Raw genomic sequence first — 14,947 nt, forward strand, 5'->3', positions numbered from 1 at the left:
TCAGCTATTTACCAAACACTTTTATATAATCAATTAATACAATAAGTTAGTCAAATCAGTTAATAAAATCAGTTAGTCAAATCAGTTAATAAAATCAGTTAGTCAAAATCAGCTAACTCAATCAGCTTCAGCTTTCAGCTTTCTCCCAAACAGGGCCTTAGACACCATCAAGCATCAACTAGTCATAAAAACATATATTTTAATTAGGCCTAAATTATACTACCTCCGTTACACATTATTTGCAACAATTAGACATTTTTTCTCTCTATTTTATGTTAAATCGTTGCAAATAATGTGTAACGGAGGTAGTAATAGTATCCCGTAATCCCAGTGAAAGTATTAGATACCAACAAACTTATGAATGAAGTTGGTTAATTGTTTAATTAGGCCTGAATTCTGACGACATTTGTGGCCCACACGAGCTCAAACACCATGTGTATTAGTGTATAAATAAGTAACAGTAAGATCTTATATTAATATTATAATAACATGTTCAAAAGCATACTTTAGTTGACGCAAATCTGGTTACAACTGGGGAAGTATCACCTAATTAATCACGCTGAATGTTAGATTAGATTGTGATTATTAAAGAGGACAAAATGGTAAAAGATGCATTGTTAGGTGAATGGTTGACCGTCTTAGATGACGAAATGGCTGACGTATATATTTGAATTACTGAAATTTTTTACTGTTGTCATTTTTAGTACTCGTACTTTTTACCAAGTCTATACATAAACACTAGCAAAGTAATCCTAAAAAAAAAGCCCAACAAAGTAAGTTTATATTGTATAAGCAGTCACATATAAGAATTTGTGTTTTAATTTTTTATCATGAAAATAAAAATATTTAGCTAATATAAAACAATAAAAGAGATTTGAACTAATAACTGTTTGTTTGTTTGTTTTTTTTTTTTTTTTTAAAAGGTACATATCGGTTATAAAAAATATTTAGATAGGGAGAGGGTTGAATTTTGAATATAGTCGTAGTAGTATAGCTAATGAGGGGGGTGGTGGGGGAATCGAAGCATAATTCTATTGGCTGAGTAAACCTATTGGCAACACTATCACATTTACTGTTGGCCGCATAACGCAACACACTTGTCAATAACTAATTGTTAGTTTGTTACACCACGTTATGTACTACATCCGTTACCTATTATTTGCAACGATTAGACATTTTTCCTCTCTACTTTATGTCAAATCGTTGCAAATAATATGTAACGGAGGGAGTACATAGGAAAGCTAAATGACTAATTGCATAGATAAGTGGATAACAATTAGGTTAATTACAATAGGCAATTGCAACAAAATTTTCCTTAAACGACCTTAGTGAACTCATCAAATACTCAAACAAACAAAATAATTTGCAATTTTTTATTATACTTAAAGGCTAAAAACTTGAATCTATTACATAAAAATCGTATACTCTGTATTTTTCGGTAATAAAAAATATATTACGTACGAGAATTAAATAAGTTTAGCAAATTAATCAAAGATTAATAACACATACTCTTAAACCTTAATACCCTACGTGTGTGTTTTTAAATTTGTGATCAAGTGAGCTAGGTACTTTGCAATCCGTACTCATACACGAATGTTTTTATGCATTTTTTTTTTATTATTGGTTAATAGAAGTTTCTGTAATTTATTTACTACCTTCCTTTTACATAATGTGTAACAATTAATTATTTTTGTGAAGTGTAAAGTTTTAATTGTTGCAAATTATACAAAAGGATATACTGTTTTTTTTTTTTTTTAATAGCTATGCTTGTTCATTTAGTTGTTTGAAGTTAAAAAAAAAAAAAAGAGAGAGAGATATTACAACTTTACAAGTAGATGTTGTTATCAACAAAGGTTGCCGGAGAGAAGTGCTTCGTAGTTAGGATCATAGTTCATAGGAACATCGTTGATGTAGTCGGCTTGGTCGTCTTCATGGTCCCAAAACACAATCAAGCTACGTCCATGTCTATGTCCACTTCCCAAACAATGGACCACACGTCCACAAATATATTAGAGTAATACATGAACATCGTTATATGCCAATATTTATACTCTTGTTAGTGATAACATAAACATTACTTTTTGTACTTTCTCATCTTTGTATCCTATTATTTCTTTTGATGAATTAGGAATTTCCCTCTTGAAGAGGGTTCCTAATATTTTCTTTTTTCTTACCCTAAAAAAATGCTTATAAAAGAATTTAGCGAGAAAGTATGTAGAATTCAATGCTTATAAAATCCACTTGTACGTAATCTACATCAGTCTTATGTAAGAATTTTATATAAATAAATACAATAATAATAAATGATAGTAGAAGACGGGAAAGAGTGAAATTAGCATAGAAAATTAAAAAGCTATTAATGTTAGCAGCACTTGGATTTGATATCATATTTCCATTGAAATTATAAGTGGATCAAAGTAAAGGTGATCACAGGACATATGGGGTTTGTCTCAAAGCATCCCGTTTCGGGTCAAAGATTTGAATTTTAAGTCGAAAAAGTTGTGAACAAACCCACTACGGGGAAAAAGTAAATAAAATTTTTAGGTCTTTTGTCAAAGAAAAAAAAAAAAAAAACACTTTTTAGGTCAAAATCAAATCGGTTTATCTAAAAATGCAAGCTTCGGAAACCCAAAACCTTTTTTTTTTGGGTTAATAAAATCTGCCCATAACCCAGTATTTTCAGGCCGGGTTGGTCTGGGCTAGCAGGCCGGGCCAATCAAATTCTTTCTTCCAAGCACTCATAATTATTAAGAGTTGTTTGGACTTTATTTGGAGGTGGGTCTTGAGATATTGGGAAAGCTAACCAGTTAAGTACTCCAAGTGTCTCCCACACCTCAACCTCATCTCTTTAATTGTAATTATCAATAAATTACAATGTAAAAGCAATTAAAACAACCAATCAATTTTCAAACCTACATACACTCACGTAACTTATGGGAAAAACCCATCATCGTTATTGTCAATGTGTTGACAATTTTGCATGTCTATCCGAAATTATGCATGTCAGATGTCTATGACTGCAGTGTGTATCTAACTTTACTCAATTGTGAATTTGTGATGCACATTAGGAGACACATAAACAAACAAAGATCATATCATATTATCATGTAGCTAATTAATTACCAACGCGACAGACGTATATTTTTCATTTTTCAATCCATTGATTGTATTGTGCGAGTGTGCGCTAAATATTGTAAATGAGATTTGATAATACCCCTGGATACTTCATACAATTAAGCTAGTTGATCATCCACACCATAATAAAACGCAAACTATAAATTAATGTTAAGTACTTAAGTGTTGTAACTGTTAAGAATAAATGAACGTAATATATATCAATGCTCATTGTAGAGACATCAAGGCAACTCTTCCGTTCTTAATACTCGGCTATATCTAATTGTTTACAAGTCGGAGTCAAGCAGTTATAGTGTGTTCATCAGTTAATGTCTTGAGTATGGGAGTCATGGGACATATATTTTTTTTGACAAATGGGACATATATTTTTTTTGACAAATGGGACATATATATATATTCTTGAGTCAAATATCTTATTCAAGGTGGTCCAAATATAGAAAGATTCATCCTCCAAATTGCAACCAATTGTTATAATATTACTACATTACTTATCCATCATTTAGCTAGACAACCTTCCAACTAATTATGGAGCATGGGTTAAGTGCTCATCATCATACTTGAATTGGATGAGTTGTCAAAATATTATAATTCTGACATTTGACCTTGTCCAAGAATATTCATATCAAATTTGTAGTTTTATATTTAGTAATTGTTGCTAGTATATTCATAACTAAAGGAATTAATTAATACAAGTGTGATTTTTTTTTTAAAAAAAAAAAAAAAAATCATCCAACATGAACTATTCCGTATATTATATTTTACGCAAATAATGCTCCTATATATATATATATATATTAAAAAAAACTAACTTATTATTCAAAGTCGGACAAGTAGTAGCACAAAAATAATTTGAGAAAATGATAGAATTAATAAAAGTGAGCTTATATACGTCAACCGATATTACATTTTTTTAAGGTCTTTTTCCCTTTTTATTGAGAGATTTAATTATAATAAAGAGGCATAGAACGAACGAAGCTTGTACATGTAATACAAATTTGATTGGTAAATTCAAAGCTTATTATTAGATTAGTATATATTCCTTACATCCATTGAAAACCAATAGTCGTCGAAATGGCTCTATAAGTCTGTAATCTACGTAATATATTTTTATGGTAACTAGCTTTGAACTAATCATTTAATCTTAATCATCATGACTTACCTCATACATTGTCTTTTTTCCCTTTTCATAGAGGGCACACATAGCATATGCCCATCTTCATCCATAGGACTCCTCTGAAGTAATTTTAAAACCTTTAGTTGGGTCTTTTGGGGCATCATTTGGGCGATTAAGATTTAAAGCATGACGAACCTTTTGTTTTTTTCCTAAGAAAGTCATTAAAAGCTAGTAGGTAAAGTATATAGTGAAGATGAATGAAGGAGAAACAAATATCAATTTTAAAACTAGATTCAAGATCCATATATTTTGTTATTGTATTGTTATTGCATACGTTATTAACTATTCGTTGTATTAATTAGTTTATTTTGTTTCAAAAAAAAAAAAAAAGTTTATTTTTTACCTACTAAAACAACATTGGATTGTTGTAGTCAAACTCTCAACTTGAATATTTTTCATTAAGGTAGTGAAAGCATTTTTATTTCCCTTTCAAGAAGCTTGAGTTTCAACTAATATTGTTTGTTGGCAATATCATCAAGTATTGCCTTTAAAAAAAGAAAAAAGAAAAAAAAAAATCTTATTTTCAAAACAATTTTTAATTTCCCTTTCAACTTCTATTGTTTGTTGACAAATGGCGACATCATGTATTGCCTTACAAAAATCTTACCCTGGTCTTTCCTTAAGTAAGTTTCATAGTAAATCGACTTCTCTTTTTCTTATCGTTATTATTTGTAAAAACAACCATTGTACTATATGTATATTTTCTTTATTATTGATAGCTCGATATAAGATTTATGATAACATTATCGTATTTGGAGTATAATACCAATATATATTCCTACTTTAACTTTTTAATTTCCTCATCAAAGTGGAGTAGGTTGAACAATGGTATCTAGAACAATAATTGAAGAAAAATAAAGAATAAGGTACAAATATTATTCTTTCTTAGTGATAGGAAAATGTTTGATTATAAATGATAAACCGTTGGTGATGTTCGTACCACAACCTATGAGCATATTTCTAAGCAAATAAAGCAAGCTAAAATGACTACTAATTCTTTCTATAAATGTTCGATGATTTATTTATTTATTTATTTATTTATTTTTGAGGACATGTTCGATGATTAAAACATCTAAAAATTCCTGATTTAATTTCCATTTTCCTACATTTATGAACGAACATTTGTCACTTGTAGAGCTTTAGTACATGGCGGTGCGAACCTCAACAATAATAATCTAGGAAAGCAAAATAAAGCACAAAGATTCTAACTCCATAATAATTATTGAGCAAATTAAATTTAAGGATCTATGAAACAAAGAGTATTCCAATATTCTTGGTCACAAAACACATTGTATCGTTGCACATGATTGCAAAAATAAATGATTGTATCCCTCTCCAATTGTCAACATACTTCAATTCAATTTTCAGTTCTTCAAATATCTTCTCGCCTTTTATTTTAGTTTAATTCATTTTTCAAAGAATTTGTTATAGTTATCTTAGGTTTCTAGCTTGATCATGAATACACCTGAGTCAAGTGCATGTGAATATGTGATCTCGATTCTTAAAATTAGAGAATGATAGTCCTACCTCCATAGCTTAGTTTTGTTTTTTTTTTCAAAAAAAAAAGAGGATCTAAAAACCATATACAAAACAACAAACCATTATAGGTACAAGTATAATATGTAGTTCTAGAGATGTGTATTCTAGTCACATGCATTATTTGTGGTGCAATGTAAAGACTAAAGAGTACATTTTTAATCGATTCCTATATGACAACAATTCATACTTCGCATGACACACATATACTTTGTAGTAATATATATGGAGTAGTGCTTAGTCTAATGGTAAAGTTTGTATTTCAGTGAAATTAAACTCAAACTCGCTTAAAGACAGTTTAAAGATAAGTTTTCTACTTCAAATTATGTACTTTTCCTCTTTATTTTCAATGACCTAACCCGTTATACAGGACTGTATAGATAACTCCGTACCCACCAAAAAATAATTTACACATGCAAATTACAAATAAAAAAGTGAAAGACACACGCTCCAAGCTTTTTGCCGTATGTGGTGGGCTTCCAAACTGCCAAATCCTGACCCTTTGAAAAGAGAAAGAGTTAACAATGATACCCTTCCACTCATGCAACAGCCAACGACCTTTTCCTAGCTTCTTTCCGACAGTCCGGTTGATCTTGGGAATTATACCATTATTATCATATCTTTATATATGATTATCAGACTAATTAGAGGTTGCTACTGCACGTCTCCAATTTATTTAACAATTGCTGTTTACAAGATTGTATAATTATTATCAAAGAGGCCAGAATTAACATAATCATTATGCGACAATGAGCTAGTATTATATTTATTTTGTAGTTGTAAGTTTTGTAAATGACGAAAGTGTTATGTTTAGTACATATATAATTAGATCAGAGTTGGTCGTTTTAAGTCATATAACGCTTTAGAAGTTGACTTTTACACAATTTTCATTGTAGCATCTGTGTTTTAGAATAAAAAAATTTTATAAACAAAATATCTTAACTCACCTATATTGTCATACTTCGCATTAAGGAATTTTGTTCGAAATAAGTCATTAAATATTTAGATACAATGCAATATATATACTTCGGTGATAAAAAAAAAAAAAAAAATACTCATACACATTCGATTAGTGAGCCAAAAGGTTGACTTGAGTAGTGGCAGTGCACCATTTATAGAACTTGAAATCTTAAGTTCTAGTGATCGCAAAATATAGAATATGGGAAGCCAATTAGTCTAATACAAATTCTTAAATGAACCTGGTTCGCACTAATTTATTGTGGACCACTAATATTAGGGAAACTATGATTGTTTTATTAATTAAAAAAAAAAAATCACTATAATAAAAATTAGGTCACTATATTAAAATAAAAGTTATTTTGGTAATATATAGGCTATAAGAGGTTAAATTTTTTAATGAAATATTTTATATACGGGTCAATATGAAAAATAAAGGTCACTATGTTAAAATTAGGGTTACGTTATAACGTTGTATTCAAGTTCACAATAATATTAAATGTAATACAAGTTTTAATAAAGGTTACTACCTTAAAAATATGGTTACTATGTTAAAAATAAGGGTCACTATGTTTAATATAACATCAATTGCGTATGTATAAATATCGGGTCCACAATAATATTATTGTAAACCAGGTCCACGCAAGTCTTTTTGTTATTCTAATTGGTAACTCAATACACTTTTACCAAAGTTATCAATTATGTGATATTTTCGAGTTGCATTAATTTAAATTATCATGAAAAACTAAAATTCGACATATATAAATCATTATTTAGCCAATTGATCATTAAAAGATCTTTACTAATTCTCAACATTTATTGATATACCACTAAACTCTATTAGGTTAGCTTAGATTAATTTTTTTTGTCACAAGATCCAAAACCAGAATTGCAGGACAAGTCGGCTAGTCGCCACATTAATTAACTATCAACATATAAAATAAATTGGCCTTACAAGTTGCCGCAATTATTTCAATAACATGCAAATAACGAAGAAAAGGGATGAAAAGTTGGTCAAATTGTCGAAAAGTAGCATCACCCTTTGTCTCTTTCCAGGCGTTTAAGGGACTAATTACTCTTAGATTCTTAGTTAAAGTGCATTAATATTATATTAGGGGTATAGTTTAGTAAGATTGTATAAAATTAATCATAGTACTCATAAAATAATAAAAAGTTAGAATTATAGAAAGAGATTTGTTTGTTTTGAGATATCATTGTTTATACATCAAGTTAGAAATTGTGATGGGGTAGCTCCGTAGCTAGCTAGGAGACGTCTACATAGTAAAAGGTGTTTATTTTATTTTTCCAAACATATCAAAAAATATTACATGTACTTATTTTAATTCATCTACATTAGAAAGGTGGCCACCCTAGCTTTAATTAAGGGAAAGTTACTATTTATGTGAGGTTATATGAAGTGATACATGTCACGTAATATTCTCTATTTAGATCGGGATTGTATCTATATATATATATATTTTTTTTTATAAAAAGTTCTTCAAAATATTAAACATAAAGAAGATAGTTATCGTTTAATTTCTCTTTTTAAGCTTCAATGCATACCGATAAGACTGAATACATGGCTTAATCTTAACTTGATCGAACTAAGAGTGATCCAAATTCTATCTTGAATTGAGATTGATTTAATTAGAATCTATCGGTCATTTAATTATACTCGTATATGCACCTCTAGCAACAATAATTGAGATATTAGATACGAATTGCTACCCCAGTCCCTTTTAAAACTGTTTTGAGTGAGTAGTAAAATAGAGAATTTTTTGCGTGAGATCAGACTCATGGTAAGTCTAATATATATGACAATAATATTCTAATATATGACATTAATAATCTAATACTTCGTATATGACATTAATAATCTAATGTCAGATTTTTAATGTCAGGAGTCACCTAATTTTTTTGGATTAAAGTAATGCTCACATATGGCAAAATAAAATATTACTTAGTAATAAACAAAATAAAAAGTAGTGGAAATAAGTAAAAGATGGCGGACTTGAAGTATTGTGTTAGGTCCAAGTCCAAGTCGGCGATACGGCAAGATCTTAAAATCGTTGGTCACATGACAATCCAATACAAGTATAAATTATACTATATAGTCTATGGAGCATGATAAATCTGAAGTTACTGTTGCTTTTTTTTCTTTTATTTTTTTTAATTTTTTTAATTAGTAATTTACATTCCGACATGATGTTTGATCAAAGGTTTTTAGTTTTTACTACTCCTAGTAGGATTGCCATAATAGTGCAATGGCATGGTGTGAACTGTGAAGCTGTTACAGTGAACACAGAAAGCTGTTTCCTGTGATGTTTTAAATAAATTTAGCCCGGCGAGTTATATGAATCTGGATTCGATCTAGTTCTAAATGCAATAGTCAAATTCGCGTGATGCGTGAAAACTATGGGAGATCGAGGTTTTGCTTTCAAAGTTGATGTTTTAATCTAAAGATAGAATTTAACATGATTAACTATAATTAGGCACAGGCACACAGCATATGATGTGTGGATGATGTGAAGAGACAAAGATACAGAAACTGGTAATGTACAGGATTAGTAGAACATGTCAAAAGAGTCGGGTTGAAATGCTGCTGCTGATAATATAATACAACTATAAATTTACTAATGTACATAAATACTTTGTATATAATAAGGTAAGATACAGAAACTGCTAATGTACAGAAGTACTTTGTATATAATAAGGTAAGATAGAGCGATTAGAATAAAATTGAAATAGAGAAATCAACATCAACCATCACTTGAATTCAAAGCTGGAAAGCTTTTGCTTAATAGACAAGCAATTACCGCACGCATACATTTTTCTTCCAAAGAATTCGGAACGAGCACAGCCAATCAGAGTAGTGCCCATAAAAAACAGGATTTGTACAAAAATGATACAAGTAAAGCTTTTTGGTAGCACAGGTTTACATTCTGGGGTAGGTGGTGAAGGCTGAATTAAGGTTGTTGAGAATCAACATCATAAGATTCTAGGTGCAGAGGTAAGTGGTCAGTGTCAATACAGCACACAAGCAGATTTGTTACCTTGATTGATTAGTCAGAACTTTTCCTTCCCAGTTCAACAAGAAAAAAAAGGTTTTGCGGGTAATTTACAGGTAAAATTGGGAAACTGCACACGAAAAATTAGAGTAACTTGCAAGTGCTAATTGGCTATAAGAGGAACTGTATGAACTTGCTTGAAATAGAACACCAGAAAACTGAAAGAGCCAAGCAAAATCGTGAACTGAGTGGAGAAAGGTGATAAAACAATGACACTTCTAAAATTCAATTTCAGTGTCGAAGAGGCGGATCATCACATCAGAGACCACTCTTCTGGCGAAAGGGATGTAGCTTAGACTGTACCTGCAACAGCCAAAGAATACAAATGGTTGGTTTTGTAGTTTAAGCAGCTTCTTAAATTCTTAAGATCAAATATATCAGGAAATAGAAAATTTATCCTTCAGGAAAGCCTTATCTCACAAGTCAACATTTAGAATTTCGCGAGTTTAAATGGCCCACAGGCCACAGCAAACACCTTAAAGAGTCTTTGTCTGAATTCTGCTAGGCTTTCCTCCAACACCCTCCTCTATAGTAATATCAATTTATCCCATCACTTACCTTTTGTAAGAATATTTTCCAGCGCAAAGAACAACCATCATTCGTAAACCTAAATGCAATTGCACAATTTAGCTAACTTATATAGTTTTCTGTTTAAGAAACCATGTTGGGCTTATGTAGTGACTTTTCATTCACTATTTCTTTATCTTTAAGAAGAGGTGTCAAAACATGTCCTTTTGAGCTTTGGCACCAGAGAATGGATAGTTGGGAGACTTGATTAATTTTTTTTTTATTCTTCGATTGTCTTATTGTACATTTGTACCCGTGGGTGGGGGGGGGGGGGGGGGGGGGGGTGTCAAATAAGACTTCAGAGGTTGGTGTATGTTCTAAATATGCTTTCTCTGACACTGTGATGTATGACCCCTATTGTCTTCTTTAAGCCTTAATCAAATGTCCTTTAAGGGGTACAGTGTACTTAATGGTCTCCTAACTACAAAGAATTATTCATAAAGGGAAATATAGCTCCTCCTGGCCACCTCGTGATTCCACAGTTCCACCCCAGACCTGCTCTTATATTCATCAGCCTAAAAATGTTCATCAAATCATCAGCAGAAGGCTATGCTTAAGTCAAAATGTAATGTTTTCAGAGATGTCCACATCATGTATGCAAGCATGATTTCACCCCCCCCCCCTCTCGAGATAGGAGGCTAGAGCAGTTCAGTAGCTCTTTGACTTCAAGACGTGAGGCCAAGGGTCGAATCTCACGAAGCTCATTCTAGTAGGGGTTTCACTGAAATCCCCCCTCCTACGATAGACCTTCTCAATCCCCCCTCCTCCCCCCCCCCTCCCCCCCCCCCCCAAAAAAAAAAAAAAGCAACAACAACAAAAAACAATGAGCAGATGAAGAACATTGGTCAATAAATAGATAGCTTCTACGTTCAGGCTTACAGATATAGAGAGAGCCACATGCACAATCATAAAGGAATGGTTAGAATAACCCCCCCCCCCCCCCCCCCCCCACCTCCCCCACCCACACATGCACGCATAGGAAAAAGCAGCTTAAAATTCAGTGGATAAGAGAACTCACCAAATGAGAGCACATATCTCACATATCATAGCAAACATAGTTAAAATCTTGCTGTGGATCTGCAAAGGCAGAAAGCAAAAGAAATTGCCAATATTAGACCTTAACAAAGGCTTCAACTTCCTTTAGAAAGATAAAAGAACTAGGAGGGAAAATACACTTTAATGGCCTCTTTTATGAGAACAATAAAGGGTATGCACACCAAAGTTGAAATGCCACAAATATGTTTTATATAAGGAAGAACGAGACACTACAATCTCTATGCCATGAAATTTTTTATTGCATGGCAAACTTCAATGACTATATAATTCAAACTCTTCAAAGTGCATAAGAAAAGAAAACCTTAGCTAACTATAGAAATACATGAAGATATCAGAGGGTCATCAAGGACAAATATCATCCACAAGGATAGTGTCATCGTTTCATAAAATATATCACTAAAGGTAGCCAAGGAAGTATGCCTATAGGTTTTTAAAGGAAATTGCTAATCAATCAATGATTAGTTGTTTTTTTTTTATACATTTACCCCAAGTCTTAACTTTTTAACCTTAAGACAACAACAGCAACAACAACATCCAAAAAATATGTAATATAATGTTGCTGATTGATAAAAAGCAGACCTACCAATATAGCACAAATTAGTGCCAAAATTACACATCCCAGGTAGACTGCAGTTGCATAAAGACGAACAGGATCAAACATCTTTCTTAATTGCTCAGCTGGTCCAATGAGGAAGGCTGTACTGCCACACAAAAGAAACATGATATATAAGATCATGCAATGTGCTGAATAGTTTGGAAAAAGTGAATTTACATTGACATGGTGGCTTGCCCAAAGGTTATTCATGATTAATAACAGACAATTAGGCATAGCTACAGTTAACTTGTTAATTGAAAGTCATGTTGTGTACCCTAGTTTTAATGTCAGAGGTTACACAAGCACAAAGGTCTGAAGTTAGCAATATAATGTAAAAAATGAAACCTTTTGGATTTTTCATGAATCTTGAGCCACAAGACTGTAACCATGGATCTTTCTGTACTTGTGGGAGCAAATGCAGGTTGTATGACATATTGATTTTATTGGTAAAAGTAAAAACAGAACATGAAGTTGAAAAGCAGGCTGCAAGTCTTGGGCTACTGAGAGAATGTGGTTTCGTGTCTAACGTAGATGTAAAATAAATAAAATCAGACTCCCAGAGAGGACCTACTGAGAGAATGTGGTTTCGTGTCTAACATAGATGTAAAATAAATGAAAAATCTCCCCAAAAAAAAGCATGTTCCAAACAGTAGAAGTACATATTAACAGTTTAGGGACCTAGACTTGCACAAAAAGTGAAAATCAAGTAGTGAAAGAACATGTTTACCTTCCAACAGCCATCACATTCCCAAAAGTAAACAGCAGGGCAAACTTGATGGGCTTTACGAACACGATAATTGACTGCCAAAAATTCAAATAACACTATGTTAGGAAGAAATTTTGATGATTCACATGAAGAATTACATAAAATCCTTTTGGTCACAATTCATAAAGATAAAGCTTGTGTTATTCAAATGATATAAATCTTTCTGATTGTAGAGAGTACTATATTTTTTTAGCTTTAAGCTAGTAATGATCCTGAAAAATCCAATACACAACACATTCAAGTGAAAGAAACATGCAGAAATAAAGTTAGCATATGCTGCTAGCCTGCTAAGCTGAAATTTACCATAATAAAGCCAATCCACATGGACAAGGTGAACAAAAAAAGTCCTAATTCCTAAGCAATAAACCTATACGCACCACCTCTTGTCATGGTTGCTTATTCATTGTTTGAATACTCCCTGTAAACCATAAAAATTCAAACCTGCAATATATAATTAAAGAGGTAGAAAATATACGGAAACAATGATTTTCATTGATAGTTTGTGGATTACAAATCTCTTGATTCCTCTCTCCAAAGGGCTAGGGTTTTGATATTTGCTTGTAGTACGGGGCCTTGTCAGCTTAATCCATACTTTATACCTACAATGTTTGGTAGTAGGGAGGAGATGGGTTTATACCTACAATGTTTGGTAGCAGGGAGGAGATGGGGTCTTTGTGACTTGTTCCATCTGAGCCTAATTAAACCCTAGATTCGACCCTCTTTATATAGAGAGTCGTAGAGTAAAAGATAATAATCTATGAGATTCTGAAGATAAATATCTTATAATTTTTTATATTATCTCCTTATTTACATATATGACACCTAATAATTAACAAAATTTCGGTGTCAACACTCCCTATGAGATAAAAAAAAAAAAACTGTAAAGTGTAAATATAGAAAACTAGATGGTGCTCCAAACGGCCAAACCCCAATGCCAATCCCTTTCGGATTCAAAAAGTTGCTCCCTCAATTCAGGTAGGGCCCTTAAGTTTTTTTTTCCATATCTTTATCATGTTCAAGACTGAACTAAATTCCATTCCATAGATAGAAAGCCAATGAAGGTCAAGGTCAACCATCCAACTACTTGGCAGTCAGCACAAAAGGCTCCATGAAAAAATAAACCCATTACAAGGCAGATGCTGATTGCATAACAAATCATAACGACCCTTCATTTCCTTCTTTGTTGAAATAATTATCCACTACAAAGTCATGAATCATGATGCTATCCGGTTCATCGACCGCCCCTTTATCAGTAATTCCAGTATTACATGAAATCTAAGAAATCATTCAATGCAAAAAATAATCACATATCATGCACATTGAAATCACCAAATCCAAGGGAGCAGTATAGAATAAAGTAAACACATAAAAATTATAACTTTAGGCATAACATGAATTCAAACAGCTAATTGACTTTCATTATACAAAAGCACATGATTCAATTATTCACTAACAAAAATTCCATCACATTAATACCCTATAATACACAAGGTACCAAAATTTTCCCCAGAAAAGAGGAAAATTGATCCAAATCCTTGAGATTAAGATTAAAAAGAAAAGGGATTCAATATTTCATACCAAGAATATGAAGAGAAATCCGCCGAGCAGACAAGCAGCAAACGCGTACATTCTCTGCGGACAAAAAATCAAAATTTTTAGTGAGATTAAATTAGGGAAAAAAAAAGCTGATGAATTTACAGAAAGAGAAAAGATGAAATGAAGAACCTGGGTGTAAGAGAGAGCACAAAGATCATCATCATCGGTTGTTTGATCGTCGAAGAAGCGTTCATTTCTTTCTTCATCATCGTCTCCTCCTAAAATGGATTTCCACATTATTTACTTGTTTTCTTTCTCTTGTTTCTGGGTTTACTTTCTTCTACTGCTGTAGTCTGAACCAATTGGGCTCTAACATTTGCAATTGCCAGCATATAAAATTTGAACTAAATGGCCTAAACGATGTCCCGAATTATTAACAAAATATTTTACATACTACATATTTTTTTTTACTTGTATGGTGTAAACAATAGTCCTTGCGGATTTACAATGGACAATGGTGGTTGAGTCTTAACCTCTTTTATACGGAATACTCCGTA

The 14,947-nt window shown here is 32.0% G+C and overlaps 1 protein-coding gene across 1 annotated transcript; it reads right to left on the reverse strand.

Moving 5' to 3' along the window:
- Nucleotides 1–9,397: 9,397 nt before the first annotated feature.
- On the reverse strand, nucleotides 9,398–14,784 carry LOC145630146 (uncharacterized). Its single transcript, XM_081682390.1, has 6 exons — nucleotides 14,580–14,784; nucleotides 14,433–14,486; nucleotides 12,816–12,889; nucleotides 12,077–12,194; nucleotides 11,456–11,514; nucleotides 9,398–10,173 (listed from the first exon to the last, which is right to left on the reverse strand). The coding sequence occupies exons 1-6, from the start codon at nucleotides 14,685–14,687 to the stop codon at nucleotides 10,089–10,091; spliced, it is 498 nt and encodes a 165-aa protein (XP_081538516.1). The 5' UTR covers nucleotides 14,688–14,784; the 3' UTR covers nucleotides 9,398–10,088.
- Between the last annotated feature and the right edge of the window lie 163 nt (nucleotides 14,785–14,947).

The sequence above is a fragment of the Chenopodium album genome, chromosome 5 (assembly GCF_948465745.1).
Source record: "Chenopodium album chromosome 5, dcCheAlbu1.1, whole genome shotgun sequence".
NCBI lineage: Eukaryota > Viridiplantae > Streptophyta > Magnoliopsida > Caryophyllales > Amaranthaceae > Chenopodium > Chenopodium album.

Bases quoted from the DNA above. Each gene is read 5' to 3' on its own strand.
- LOC145630146 (XM_081682390.1), bottom strand. From the start codon at position 14,687: ATGTGGAAATCCATTTTAGGAGGAGACGATGATGAAGAAAGAAATGAA. The intron at 12,890-14,432 runs GTATGAAATATT...AATTTTTGGCAG, and splicing joins GATTTCTCTTCATATTCTTG to TCAATTATCGTGTTCGTAAA. The intron at 10,174-11,455 runs GTGAGTTCTCTT...TGGCTGTTGCAG, and splicing joins GAGATATGTGCTCTCATTTG to GTACAGTCTAAGCTACATCC.